The sequence below is a fragment of the Lampris incognitus genome, chromosome 10, assembly GCF_029633865.1.
Source record: "Lampris incognitus isolate fLamInc1 chromosome 10, fLamInc1.hap2, whole genome shotgun sequence".
NCBI classification, from domain to species: domain Eukaryota; kingdom Metazoa; phylum Chordata; class Actinopteri; order Lampriformes; family Lampridae; genus Lampris; species Lampris incognitus.
This window is the reverse complement of record NC_079220.1, coordinates 17501970-17517367: the sequence shown is the minus strand read 5'-3', so window position 1 is coordinate 17517367 and position 15398 is coordinate 17501970. Positions and strand designations below refer to the sequence as shown.

General features: G+C 43.5%; 1 protein-coding gene across 3 annotated transcripts in view; it reads right to left on the bottom strand.

The window, feature by feature from the left end:
- wipi1 (WD repeat domain, phosphoinositide interacting 1) overlaps positions 1-6652 on the bottom strand; it is a 30038-nt gene extending 23386 nt beyond the window's left edge. For all 3 annotated transcript variants that reach the window (XM_056287739.1, XM_056287737.1, XM_056287738.1), the window contains exons 1-2: positions 6334-6652; positions 1342-1424 (exon numbers count right to left, since the gene is read on the bottom strand). In XM_056287739.1, coding sequence (XP_056143714.1) covers positions 1342-1424; positions 6334-6407 — 157 coding nt within the window. In that variant the 5' untranslated portion in view covers positions 6408-6652. The remainder of the gene's footprint in view (positions 1-1341; positions 1425-6333) is intronic.
- Positions 6653-15398: the final 8746 nt, after the last annotated feature.

The window sequence follows — 15398 nt, the reverse complement described above, 5'->3', positions numbered from 1 at the left end:
CAGTTTCTTTGTCTTTTTTTTTGATCCCCCCCCCTTTTGCTCCCCAATTGTATCCAGCCAATTACCCCACTCTTCTGAGCCATCCCAGTCACTGCTCCACCCCCTCTGCCGATCCAGTGAGGGCTGCAGACTGCCACATGCCTCCTCTGATACATGTGGAGTCGCCAGCCGCTTCTTTTCACCTGACAGTGAGGAGTTTCGCCAGGGGGACGTAGCGCGTGGGAGGATCACGCTATTCCCCCCAGTCTCCCGCCCCCCTGAACAGGTGCTCTGACTGACCACAGGAGGCGCTAGTGCAGCAACTGGGACACATACCCACATCTGGCTTCACACCCGCCGACATGGCCAGTTGTTTCTGTAAGGACACCTGACCAAGCTTGAGGTAACACGGGGATTCAAACCAGCCATCCCCGTGTTGGTAGGCAACGGAATAGACCACTACGCTACCGGGACGCCCCCAGGAATCAGTTTCTATGCGTATGCATGGAGTACCACAGACAGACATTTGTCCAAACCTGCTTCAGGTTTAAATAAACCAGTTTATGTCATGCATTACACCACTGCAGCAAAACCAGCATCACTATTTATCGATTGATGGCGTCATCTCATTGTCAACCTTTATCTGCCAATCCCACCCCAACTCACCTCGTGTATAAACTGACCAGTTATAAAACGTTACCAATGAATTCCCTCTGACACTGCCGCCTAGACAGAGACACCAGACAAAAAAAACCCACACACATAGCTGTGTATATCTCTCCTCAATATGGCATCGGAGGGTGTCGCCAAAACTCTAAAATGGTTTCATGATAGCAAACTAGTCATTTTGGAGCTCTTAACTACTAAGAACCATAAGTAATGCAGTAACTCTTGTTGTGACATAAAGACGCCAACTTCCTGGTTCCCTCTATTTTGAGTGTCTAAGTGTCGACTGTCAGGAAAAGCACTATTTGGCTCAGCAGGAGGGAAACTCGAATCTCCGTTGAGCAACCGGCTGCTCATGTGTGAACACAGCTGGAACGGATTTAAGAAGATGAATCTGGGTCATACACAACAGAACGGCTCCATTTGGACGAATCTGATAGGAAAAATAGTTATGCTAGCAAACAATGTGGACCTTGGGTTTACAGTGACTGATATGTGGTTTTGAGCAGCTACAAACAAGAAGAGGACAATTTCTGCATGACTCAATTACTTTTTCCAATAAACTTTAATTTTATTTACAAAAATAAATTCACTCTTTAACTAGTTATACCGCTGAAACTTGCCGACGATGAGTGACTCTTTCTTCCTCACAAAGGCAAAAAGATGAGCGGGTGTTGCTGTGCTAAACATACTGACCACTCTCATGGATGCAGTCCAGTTTGTCCACCAGGGTCAGAGAGAACAACCTGTAGCCAGTTTTTGTCCCCACGGCCAATGACCTGCAACACACACAAAAGAATGCACATTTTAATGAGTCAAAGTTAAAACTTTAAAACAGCCAGCTGTCAAAGAACATCCATCTCATCATTTGGCTCTCAATAAGAACAACAAGGACATCCATCCATCCATCCATCCATTATCCAAACTGCTAATCCTGTCATTTATTTGTATTTACTGTGACGGAGCCTCTTTTAGTTTAAAATTTGATTATGTCTTACTTTGTTTTTGATTAGATAAAAAAAAGGTAAGAACTTTATTTTAAGTAACTTTTCTTAATTTAATATAGATACCAGCAGGGAAATGACATTGTGCAGCATCAATGCACTTGAACAGTGCAAAAGACAACCAAATTAACGGGATAAAAAGTAGATAAACACAATTCACTCGTCTAGAGTAGGGGGCTTATCCTCCCTTGTACATAACATGTATATATTATGACTAGTATGGAGTGCATTTGGTATTATCCACCCCATGCATTTATGGATGACAACTAGTAAAAAGCACAGGAAAAGAAATTAAGAGTAAGGGATTAAAAAAGAAACATCGGTCACTTTGAAAAGGAATCTAAAAAAGAAGTGTATGAGTAGTGTACTGAACGATACATTATGAATGGGAAGTCTGACGGCTATAGGACCAAAACACTTACTGACCCACCCTGTGGTACACCTGGGTGGTTTTAGCCTCTTTCTGATGGGACTGTGTTGTTGCACCAGCATGTGATGGAGAGGCTGGGAGACTTTTAACCATGATGGCCAGTGGCTTGGCGCTCACCCTGTCCTCCACCGCTGTCTCTGGTGAGTTCAGATGGAGACCAGTGGCTGACTCTTTCCTGATTAGTTTGCCCAGTGACATCACTCATAAGGTGAACGCACAATAGTATGAAATATAACACATCACTAGGCGTAAAATGTCTGTAATATTTTGCATCATACGTCAGAACAGTGTTTTTTTTTTACTACTTTATTAATCTCCATGGGGAAATTCTTTCTCTGCATTTAACCCATCCTAGCCGTGTAGCTAGGAGCAGTGGGCAGCCACCGTGCAGCGCCTGCGGACCAACTCCAGTTCTTCTTTCCATTGCCTCAGACACACAGAGAGACAGGAGTATAAACCCTAACATGCATGTCTTTTTGATGGTGGGGGAAACCGGAGCACCCGGAGGAAACCCACCGCAGACACGGGGAGAACATGCAAACGCCACACAGAGGACGACCTGGGATGACCCCCAAGGTTGGACGACCCCGGGGTTCGAACCCAGGACCTTCTTGCTGTGAGGCGACAGCGCTAACCACTTGGCCACCGTGCTGCCACTGATGAAATACATCCTACCCGGAGATGTCCAGTGAAAACACCTCAGTGTTTACAGTCCAGTCAGATTCATTGTCCGGGTGTAAACCCACCAATAGTGACTGGTCTAAGGGGGCGTCAAATACCGTCTGAAGTCAGTCAGGTGAAGACCACCACCACCCTGATCTCTGACACATTAAGCAGCAAGGGGTTTCATCTGCACATGTCACTAAAGGTTTCCACTAGACCCTTGTACTTTACCTCCTTGTCTTCACTTATACAACCCGCTGTCATGAGGTCGTCAAAGATCTGAAGATGACACAGCTCAGTAAACAGTGAGGGCAATAGGACAGTGTCCAAGGATGCCCCCATGCAGGTCACCACTGTGTGCGATAAGCAGCCTCACAAGGTGTGGCCTGCCAGCAGGATAAACCAGACATCTAGACCACCGAGTGTACCACAAAACCAGTTTCACAAACAGCACAGGCCGACAACAGAGAAGTCAAAGAACATCACGCAACAACAAACTGGATCTTTCTGATAAGATATCGGAGAAGGAAGTTTGTTTTTTTTGTTTTTGATAACTATCAAAAGCAAGGTTTGGCGGTTTGACTGAGTAGACACCGGATGTCTCAGAACTTGGAAACTTCTTCTTACCGCCTGTTTTTAAATTCAGATTTTATAATTGATGTTTGAGGTATGGCGCTCAGGAAACCAGAGTTTCAACAAGTGATTTAAGCTATTTAATAATATCATCACAAGTGTTAAGAGCTCAAGAAGAGGGCGTCCGGATAGCATAGTGGTCTATTCCGTTGCCTACCAACACGGGGATCGGCAGTTCGAATCCCCGTGTTACCTCTGGCTTGGTCGGGCGTCCCTACAGACACAATTGGCCGAGTCTGCGGGTGGCAAGCCGGATGTGGGTATGTGTCCTGGTCGCTGCACTAGCGCCTCCTCTGGTCAGTCGAGGCGCCTGCTCAGGGGGGAGGGGGAATTGGGGGGAATAGCGTGATCCTCCCACGCGCTACATCTTCCTGGTGAAACTCCTCACCGTCAGGTGAAAAGAAGCGGCTGGCGACTCCACAAGTATCGGAGGAGGCATGTGGTAGTCCGCAGCCCTCCCCGGATCGGCAGAGGGGGTGGAGCAGCGGCTGGGATGGCCCAGAAGACTGTGGTAATTGGCCGGATACAATTGGGGGGGGAAAGGGAGAAAAAAAACCCAAATAAAACAAAACAAAAAAAAAAAGCTCAAGAAGAGCCATTATATCCAAGCTTGTCTATGGTGTTAGATTGTAGCCCCCCCCCTCCCCAGGAGCAGCTGGGTGGACCAGGGGGTTTGTGGGGGGGGGGCGGTGACCCCACCATGCAGCAGCACAGCATGTCTGTCACAGGGTGTGAGGCAACACTCACACACCACAGGCACTGGTCCTTTTATCACAGCTTGCAAACACTAAGTCTTGTCTGTTGTGCAAAATAGCCCACAGCACATTTTTTCACGTGTTGCCGTTGAAACGAATTCAATCCAGTTTAAAGTGCCAATAAATAGCCACGATATCTGGTAAATAAACAAGGTCAGTTTTTCTCTCATTTTTGCAGTAGTAGAGGAGGACGCTGGGATTGTGTTTGCAGGATTTTGCTACGTTCTGAACAGTACCTATGTGAGACACAAACCGAGTCAGAAGATATTCATGAAGTTTTCAGATTATTCTGATTTTTTTCTGATTATTCTGAAAGTATTCTGATTCTGATTTAACTGAGCCACTTCAATTCATCCAGCGTTTCGTGTTTTAACTGTGTCTGTTTTGAGTTGACGGAGAAGGTGGCCTGATTGTGTGTGAGGCTCTTAGCTAGATTTATTGGCCTAACTTGGCCTTGTTTTTTTGGCATTTACTCCCCCACCATAGTCCTCGAGACTCATGAGCAAATATTACTGTTCTTTTTTTTTTTTGTCAAACAAGCCCAGCAACCCCGGTGTGGTTGTTTCAGTCCAAACAATTACATTCCGACTCAAAAGAGAATAACAAATGCTGTAATGCAAAAAAAAAAACCTGCATAAACTCAGTGAGTTTCTGTACAGCCCTTCTCTTAAACCCACATCTGTTTCCACTGCCTCCCATCCACACCATAAGGTTAAGCGCCTCAGTATGTCTGTGTCCAATCTTGTTTCTATACAAGCCCCGACCTGCAAAAATGCAAGGATTTTCATTAAGCTTGCTGCAGAAATGATTTCTGTAAAGCTATACGAAGCTATCCTCGTCACCTTATCCTCACATCTCATCATCCTCACTGATGAAATAAGAGAGCAGCAGTTTCGTGGATAATTAAATGCAGGAGCCAATATAAATAAAGCTGCATGCTTGTGTTGTCCTTAAAGCTGTCTTTACCCCAGTGAGTTGGAAGATAAGAATAGACATAATTCCTGTTTGTCATGCAAACAGCTGACTTACTAGAATGGGCTTTAAGCAAACTGAAACCAGTCTGTGGAAACCAGTCTCAAGTACAATTAGAGAAAGTTACATCTCAAGCACGACTTTTGAAGCCACTGTTGTGTTGTGCTGTGTGTGTGTGTGAGGGGGGGGGGTGTTAGGTGAACACTGATTAACACCCAGAGACATTGCTGAACATTCACTCTCAGTCTATCAACTTGTCTAACTTGTCCCATGGATGACATCCATTGTAGTAGTCAACCTTAAGTCCAAAACGACCACTCAGACTCCATCATGCGATGCATATTTCTATTTTGGCTGTAATCAGCGGATTTATAAAGCGGTGGGTTCCCCTCCCCAAAAAAGTAGACCTTTTTATTCACAGGATCCCTCATGCGAGCTCGTCTTTGACATACTACGGCTATGAATACATGACTGTCAAGTCAGATTTATTTGTTTAGCCCTAAATCACAATTTATTCCCTTAAGGGCTTTAAAATGAATGCACGGCACTCCCCTGTCCTTAAACCTTCAATTTGGAGGAGGAAAAACAGTCACTGACAAAAACTTGTCCGGAAAGAAATGAGAGAAAGCACAGGAAGAGCATCAGAGGAGGGATCTCACTTTCAGGATGGTTGATACCAGATCCAACACCCTGTTGGATCTAACATCAACCTTTCAGGGTAAACATGCAATAAATAGTGCACAGAGGAGACAACTAGTAAGAGAAGCGCAATAACCACACAATGAGGTGACCAAATGATTACTCTAGTTATAGCATATATATATATATATATATATATATATATATAATTCCTATATACTATATTTTACCGTTTAGAGTATATAAAAACTTGTAGTTTAGTGGAAGTATTGCCAAATAATTGAGATTTCAGGATTTAAAACATCACCATCATCATCATCACCATCATCATACGGTGCTGACTCAGAGCTTGTTTTGTCCCTAAGGCAGCTGCTGGCACCGCTTCACTGATTACACTTTAGGTGGATTTTTTTTTTTTGTTGTTGTTGTTTTTTGGACCTTACGTTTTCGGTCATACGACCCACCCGACACCACAACCCACATCCCCACCCTCCCCGTGGCTACGACCCTGTTAACGTCGAGAGAGCTGGTTTTAGATGAAGGCTCCCAACAGTGCAGTCTGGCAGAGTGCCGGGAGTCCGAGCTCGCTTACGTGGAGTCTTGGTTGAAGGAGGCGCAGCCGGTCCCCGGTCCGGCGGCGCAGCCGTCTCCCTCTGCGGTCTCCATCCCGACTCCCAGTGACCTCCTCTCCTCCCTCCGCCCTGGATCAGAGGCCTGGGATCGGGTCTCCCTTTTTGCTCGATGTTGGCGAAGGACGGATCCAGTCGGGGGCGAATTCTGGACTATCGCCTCAGAAAGAAGAAACACGACACTCTTCGGTTGGTGCGGTGTGCTCCGACGTAAAGCGACCAGATTGCGACTTTTTGCGCCGTATTTTACTTCGCCGAAGGTCTGAGGAGGATCCGACCTGGCAGAGAGGAAAGAAAAAAAGCAAAACAAAAACAGCTGACAGCGATGCGTCACCCGAGTCTTCCGTTTGATTGGATGGCGAAAATAAAAGTTGACGCCTACCTCGGTTCTGATTGGTCGAGCATAGATTACTTTGTTTTGATTGGCTCCCGGCACGGAGCGGGCCGCCGAGGACCGCCGTTCATCGAGGAAGTGTTTTGTAATGCGGTTTTAGCTTTCTCATCCCCGTCTCACAAGTAGACCGACTCTCCACGGTGCCCGGGTCCCAGAGAGGTGTGAGGCGGCTTAACGCTCCACTGAAGGTTTCAGCACACGCACACATTTGAATACGCGATAACAGCACTGACACGTCTCTTCTGCGGAGGGTAGAAAAGAGGTGTGCATGTCACGGGTCGATGGAGCGCAGAGTAACGTTAATATGCTCTGCTTGTCGGAGGACTTTGACCAAATACAAACATGGGATTCATGTAATGGAGACCACTCCGTTTGAAAGACTAAATGCGCTGATTGGAAGCACTGCCAACCTACGCTGATGTCCTTTTGTGAGGTCTTTTAAAGTGACATTTTTTAGGTATACCCTAGTTGTAAGAAAGGCACAAGTAGTTAATTTCAATTTAAAGCTGCATTAAATAGTGTAACGTTACTGAAAAACACATGAACTCAAGTTTGTTCCAGGTCAAGGAACTACTGGGGCGAGATGAGCTTTATTTGTATAGCACCTTTCATACATAAAATGCAGCTCAACGTGCTTTACAGTAAAAACGGGAAACAATAAAACTCAACAACAATACAGATAGAGAAAGATGTTGTGGAAAAGTACTTGGCAAGTGAAGTACTGCCGGTAAATATATGCTGAAGGCAGTGTTGTAGTACTCGAGTCCAGGACTCGGACTCGAGTCCGACTCGAGTCCTGATTTTCATGACTCGTGACTCGACTTGGACTTGAGCACTGATGACTCGGACTTGGACTCGGACTCGCGAATTTACTGCATTCGGACTCGGAAGTTGGAGACCCGGACTCTGACTTTTTAATTGATAAAGACTGTTTTTGTTAGATTTTTTTAAAATAATAGGCCCTATTAAAATATATTGATAGCTATATTAATACTGTAACATTATTCAATTTCGTGTAAGGGCAGGCACGTGTGTTCCACCTACATGCGGATTCACGTGGCGTGCATACCGTCATGTTCAGTAGCGCCAAGATGCCTAAAGAGACGCCCCGAATTGTGCGCTTTGCTTACACAGATTTTACAACAAATTCCAGCAAGATCACTGCTAGATGCTCGATATGTAAACGAACTATTGAGGAGAAGACCGGGACAACCTCAAACTTCAACAGACATCTGTCAAGGATGCACCCAGAAAAGTAAGTGATATGCAGTCAGTTGATGATATGGTTGGTGATCAGTTAACGTTAGCTAGCTAGCTATCTAGCTACGGTAACAATAGCCTCTGAAGAAACTCAACCACTGGTCCAAGATGTTGGGTCGGGTCGTGTAGCGGGTATATCATATCACTAGAACCAAGTGAAATTGTGTAGGTAAGTTAAGTAACGTTACTGTTAGCATGCTAATGCAGCATTGCACAGAAAAGTCACAGTACGGTTCGCTTTCGGTACGAGCGTGCCATCCATCTCACTAATGAATTGGTAAGTAACACGCAGCGTCTTTGTGTTATAGGGAGATTAAAACGGATTTTTCCTATTTATCATTTAGCTAATTACCAAGTAGCATATACTTAACGGAAAAAACACACCACTCTGAACTACCATGTTAGCATTTATCTTAACTAGCAATAACAAATCCGCACATTGCAGGTCTCCGCCATGAATATTCTCCAAGTGCGGAGAAGGAAGAAGTCTAGCCTATATGCATCCACAAATAATGTTGATAAAATGTGCACAACTTTACAATGCAAATAAAAATAATTGTAGGCTATTACTCGCTAAATGGACTAATTGAAGAAAGCTAATGTGGATGCCGCCACTGGTTTTCTTGAGAGCTGGAGACGGTACAAGATTTGACGGATGTGGCATCCCCCCCCCCCCCGATGTACCGAAAACTACCGAACCGTATCGTGATTCGTGACACCGCATAGGCTACTGTAAATATGGGGATATTTTTCTTTGCATATATGCAGCATTGGGTGTGCCAAATTCTAAAAATAGACATGCGCGACGTAGCTTTTGAACAGTACTATGAACTGGCTCTATCTTCTAACAAAATCACACCCTCCCTGACCCATACAGAATAAACATACAGACTCATGGAGGATAGAGAGTTAAAGCTCAGCTAGGTAGCATGTAACATACTTAAATCAATAATTAAATGACTGGGTTTTGCTAATTAATCCCTGTCCTGTTAATCTCATAAATTATGTATCTTTTCTCATACTTTTCATTTATCCAGCTAGCTTACATTAGTTAATCTACTAATATGGTAATGTTAGTTATATAGATAACTAAATATGTAACTTAACTGGTTATGGTTCAAACAACTATGTGTATAATGTGTAACATTTGTATTGTTATTGCATATTGTTATAGCTATAACGTTACACAGTTTCTGCTGTAAGAAAGATTACTTGAAACAGTTTGGCATCAGCAAGCTAAAGTGTGTATCCTATCTTCCCCTAGGTTCCAAGAATACCGTGCCTCCACTGCTTCAGATGTGATGCCAGCTGCTCCAGGTCAGAAGACTATCACATAATTTTTAAATGATGGACAGCAAAGGATGTACGACCTCAAACATCCACGTCAGAAGGCTATAAGTGATGCCCTTGTAAAAGATCTAATCATTAAGTGCTGCTTGCCACTCTCCATCATTGACAACGAGGACTTCAAGCACTTCCTGCATGTCCTGGACCCTCAGTACCGGCCCATAGCAAGATCCACAATTTCCTCTGTGACCATTCCAGGAATGGTGGAAGTCAAGAAAGAACAGATAAAGAACCAGCTGGCAGAAGCATCGAGTGTTGCTGTTACCACAGACATTTGGAGTGATCGAAAGATGCAGTCATTCCTTGGAGTGACAGCACACACAGTGGCAATGGATAAAAAAAACAGAAACTCAGCCTTCAGTCATATCTTCTTTCCTGCAAAAGAGTGCATGGGAAACACTCAGGAGAGAAGATTGCAATGATGTTTGAATGCTGTGCTGAAGAATACCTGATTAAGGACAAGATCAACTTTGTCATAACTGACAATGCATCCAACATGAGAAAAGCTTTCCAGGCCAGCTTTCCCCTAGAGGATCCTTGTGATGCTGAAGCTCATGATCCCAGCACATTTGAGGAGGATGAGGAAATATGGCAAGACCTGATGCCAGAAGATCAACAGACAGTCAATGACACTTCGGCTGAGAACTGTAAGATGCAGAGACTATCATGCTTCACACATTCACTGCAGTTGGTCATAAAAGATGGTCTGAAAGACACCAGTGGGCTGTCAAGCACCCTAGCAAAGCTATCCCGTGCAGCCAACCTCCTCCACAGTGGCACCTTGTTTAAAGACTGCTTTGAAGCGTGTTTTGGTGATGCAACAATTCCAACAGCGAATGCCACACGATGGAATTCCACTCTGAAGCAGGTGAAGGCTATTTGCATTTAGACATGCAAAAGCTGTCCAGTGTGTTGGAATCAGAGGGGCACAAAAGCCTTATCTTATCCCCGCGAGAGTATGCTCAGTTTAAAGAACTGATCGAAGTTCTTGATCCGTTCTTAGAGGCAACCAACCTAACTCAGGGTGAGACTACTGTCACCGTCAGTGTGATTGTGCCCTGTGTCCTCACTCTGCGCTGTCACCTGCAGGAAATAAGAGGAAAAGCCAGATACTGTGGGCCTCTGGTGAGAGCTCTGGAGAGCTCCTTGAAAACAAGGTTTGCAGAGGTTTTCAGTGCAGTCAAGATACCAGGATGTGAGCCAGCTGAAGGAAGAGGCCCCACCAAATTTCCTTTCACCAATGCCTACGTCATAGCATCTGTGTTGGACCCAGCATTTGGCTTCCAGTGGCTAGAACATGATGTGCAGCTGGACAGTGACATCAAAGATGTGCTGAAGACTGAGATCAAAGGTGAGAAATGTTTTGATTAATGTTAGTTAAGTGATTAACTATTTGATTGTTGTGATGTTTATATCATTGAAGGTGTTACAATAAAGCACATAGACATGTCATTTGTCATGTAGGCCTAGTCAATAACATATTTGTAATGAGTCCCCCATGCCCCCCTCTCATTTTAGAGTATATAAAGGCAGAGGGTGACAAGCAGGACCAGGGGAAGGTGAACTTTCAGAGTCTCCTCCTGAGAAGCAGTTGAGAATGTTCTCCCACTATAGGAGGACTCCCTCCTCCGCCGAGAAGAAGCCGTCTGGCCAGGCTCAGTTGACTGCATACCTCAACTTGATCGCTGAGCAGGACTCTGACTCAGTCCCGTGCCTCAGGTTTTGGCAGCAAAACAAATCCAAATTCCCTACCCTCTATCAGATTGCCACACAGGTATTCTCTATCCCTGCCTCCAGTGCACCCATTGAAAGGGTATTTAGTCATGGAGGCATTTTGATGAGGCCTCACCGTGCAAGGTTGAGTAGTTCCATGCTGTCAGATCTTATGTTTTTGAAATGCAACATGTATGCTTAAAACTAGTGCCACCAGCCTTTTGTTCCTAACTATTCCTGAGAGACAATGTCTTTTGACTAGTTTTTATGAATGTATTGTATGCTGTGGAACTTACTTCTGTATACTGTTTCCACCATTTGCTAATATCATGCTATTCACAGCTATCAAGGTGTTTTGAAGCACATCCAATGTTCAGAATGTCAAAGAAATTCAGACTGTTCTAAAAATGTGTGTGTGCGCGCATGCTTGCGCGTGCATGTGTGCGAGTGTGTGGGTGTGCATTTGTTTGGCTATCGTGTTACAAAGTAATTAAACTCCCTTTGAAATGGTGACAGCTGTGTCATTTTTGTTTAATGTAGACCTTTTTTATTTGTATGTCAGATCTTTGACTGTGCCCGAGTGGATCACCGGAGCCATCTTGGAACTCGACTCAGACTCAACCTTGATGACTCGGACTCGGACTAGGGTAATAGGGACTCGACTCGGACTCAGGTAATGGGGACTCGACTCGGACTCGACTCGACTTTTCTTTGGTGACTCGGACTTGGACTTGGACTCGAACACTGGGGACTCGAGACTCGACTCGGACTCGATGTTTAGTGACTCGACTACAACACTGGCTGAAGGTGTCCCCCAAATGTTTTATGGACAAGGAGCCAAACTAAGATATTTCAAAAGTCATTTTGAAAGCAAAATCAACCAATAGCTGTGGCACAAATGTGTTATATATATATATATATATATATACATTAAAAAAATATATAAAACACACACACATATATATAAACATTAATATATATATATATATCAACACAGATACAGGATTTTTTTTAATACATTGCAGTACACTCATCAGCTGCTAGCTGATGAGTGCGTGACGCACGAAACAGGCCTGTACTGCAGTGTATTAAAACTTTTTTCCTGTATCTGTGTTGATATTCCACTCAATAGTTGAGCACTTATAACACCATTGACGGGTTTGGAAAAAAAACGCTATATATATATATATATATATATATATATATATATATATATATATATATATATATATACACTACCGTTCAAAAGTTTGGGATCACCCAAACAATTTTGTGTTTTCCATGAAAAGTCACACTTATTCACCACCATATGTTGTGAAATGAATAGAAAATAGAGTCAAGACATTGACAAGGTTAGAAATAATGATTTGTATTTGAAATAAGATTTTTTTTACATCAAACTTTGCTTTCGTCAAAGAATCCTCCATTTGCAGCAATTACAGCATTGCAGACCTTTGGCATTCTAGCTGTTAATTTGTTGAGGTAATCTGGAGAAATTGCACCCCACGCTTCCAGAAGCAGCTCCCACAAGTTGGATTGGTTGGATGGGCACTTCTTGCATACCATACGGTCAAGCTGCTCCCACAACAGCTCAATGGAGTTCAGATCTGGTGACTGCGCTGGCCACTCCATTACCGATAGAATACCAGCTGCCTGCTTCTGCTCTAAATAGTTCTTGCACAATTTGGAGGTGTGTTTAGGGTCATTGTCCTGTTGTAGGATGAAATTGGCTCCAATCAAGCGCTGTCCACTGGGTATGGCATGGCGTTGCAAAATGGAGTGATAGCCTTCCTTATTCAGAATCCCTTTTACCCTGTACAAATCTCCCACCTTACCAGCACCAAAGCAACCCCAGACCATCACATTACCTCCACCATGCTTAACAGATGGCGTCAGGCATTCTTCCAGCATCTTTTCATTTGTTCTGCGTCTCACAAACGTTCTTCTTTGTGATCCAAACACCTCAAACTTGGATTCATCCATCCACAACACTTTTTTCCAGTCTTCCTCTGTCCAATGTCTGTGTTCTTTTGCCCATCTTAATCTTTTTCTTTTATTGGTCAGTCTCAGATATGGCTTTTTCTTTGCCACTCTGCCCTGAAGCCCAGAATCCCGCAGCCGCCTCTTCACTGTAGATGTTGACACTGGTGTTTTGCGGGTACTATTTAATGAAGATGCCAGTTGGGGACCTGTGAGGCGTCTGTTTCTCAAACTAGAGACTCTAATGTACTTATCTTCTTGCTCAGTTGTGCAACGCGGCCTCCCACTTCTTTTTCTACTCTGGTTAGAGCCTGTTTGTGCTGTCCTCTGAAGGGAGTAGTACACACCGGTGTAGGAAATCTTCAATTTCTTAGCAATTTCTCGCATGGAATAGCCTTCATTTCTAAGAACAAGAATAGACTGTCGAGTTTCAGATGAAAGTTATCTTTTTCTGGCCATTTTGAGCGTTTAATTGACCCCACAAATGTGATGCTCCAGAAACTCAATCTGCTCAAAGGAAGGTCAGTTTTGTAGCTTCTGTAACGAGCTAAACTGTTTTCAGATGTGTGAACATGATTGCACAAGGGTTTTCTAATCATCAATTAGCCTTCTGAGCCAATGAGCAAACACATTGTACCATTAGAACACTGGAGTGATAGTTGCTTGAAATGGGCCTCTATACACCTATGTAGATATTGCACCAAAAACCAGACATTTGCAGCTAGAATAGTCATTTACCACATTAGCAATGTATAGAGTGTATTTCTTTAAAGTTAAGACTAGTTTAAAGTTATCTTCATTGAAAAGTACAGTGCTTTTCCTTCAAAAATATGGACATTTCAATGTGATCCCAAACTTTTGAACGGTAGTATATATATATATATATATCCATTATCCAAACCGCTTATCCTGCTGTCAGGGTCACCGGGATGTTGGAGCCCATCCTAGCAGTCATGAGGCAGCAGGAAGGGAGACACCCTGGACAGGCCGCCAGGCCATCACAGGGCTCTCTCTCTCTCTCTCTCTCTCTCTCTCTCTCTCTCTCTCTCTCTCACACACACACGAAAGTCCACGTTTACATATATATATCTACATACAGTGCTGCCATAAATTCACTAAGACTTGAGCAAAAAAACCCAAACCAATGGTACTTGATCAGGTGCCATGGAGAGCCATGGGAATGCAAGTTTTAATTCTAGCTCAACACCACACCAGCTGATTTACCTATCTAGTTCTCTGTGTGGTTAATGGTTGGTTAATCACTAGAATGAGCTGGTGCACTGTTGGGTTGGAGAGAAAACCTACCTACACGTTGCACATGGTTGCAATGTGCACAGCTCAGCTATGTGCATTAAGGCACATGGTATTTACGGTTTACAATACCATCGCATATGCCACCTTACTATTGTACAGTCATTCTCTACTGTAGCATGCTGCCCATCCAAAGTACTTTTACTTTGTGTGTTGAGCCGGCCAAAACAAGCGTTTCATTATGCTTGTTTGCTTAACTTGCTTTCATTTATGACAAATAAAAGTGAAACTTGGTTGAGCATGATTGCCCTAAACTAAAGCAAGCAACCTGGAGGGATGCCGCAATCTGAAAACAGTCTATGTAAACTCTTGAGCGGCGTAAACATCCCTGAAGTCCACATAATGGGAGCTGCAGTAACGAGTGCAAAGCCAGCCAATAATCCCATTAGCTAAGACACAAATGCATAATAACAGCACAAACAAGTACATGGGTTACAAAAGTGATGGGTTAATAAGGAGTGAGATGCCATTAGAGAATGTTGTGTTGTATTTTATGAGCGTAAATGTTGTATTTTACGAGTGTGTTTTTCGTAGTGTCCATCTAATTTTCTGGTTTCAGTTATGAATCCATGAGTCCTTTTCATACCAGCTTGTGTCCAAATGTGTAAGCAGGTCTTCTTGCAGCTATTCTTTGGCAATTTCTGCATTCATACACAGTTGTACTATAGACAATTTGACTGCAAGATGGAGCGTGTTTTTCACAAGTGCATTCTTCACATTAGCTGACCTGCTAAGGGAAGGGGCGACTTTAGTGTTATGGGGTGAATTAACTAATACCATATGGCAGAACTAGTTTTTTATTGCATGGTATAAGAGTTGTGTTTGCAGAGCGTATTTGGAATTCATAATATCCTGATGCATAAGGCAAACCCTGTTCAGTCCAGCACGTTTTATTTATTCTTGCTGCAGATTGGATGAGGTTTTAATAACATTATCAAAATGGCTAACATTACTTTTTTTTAATTATTTTTTTGGATTGAGGGACCACACTTTTGCAAAAAGGCACAGAGAAAAACAAAAAAA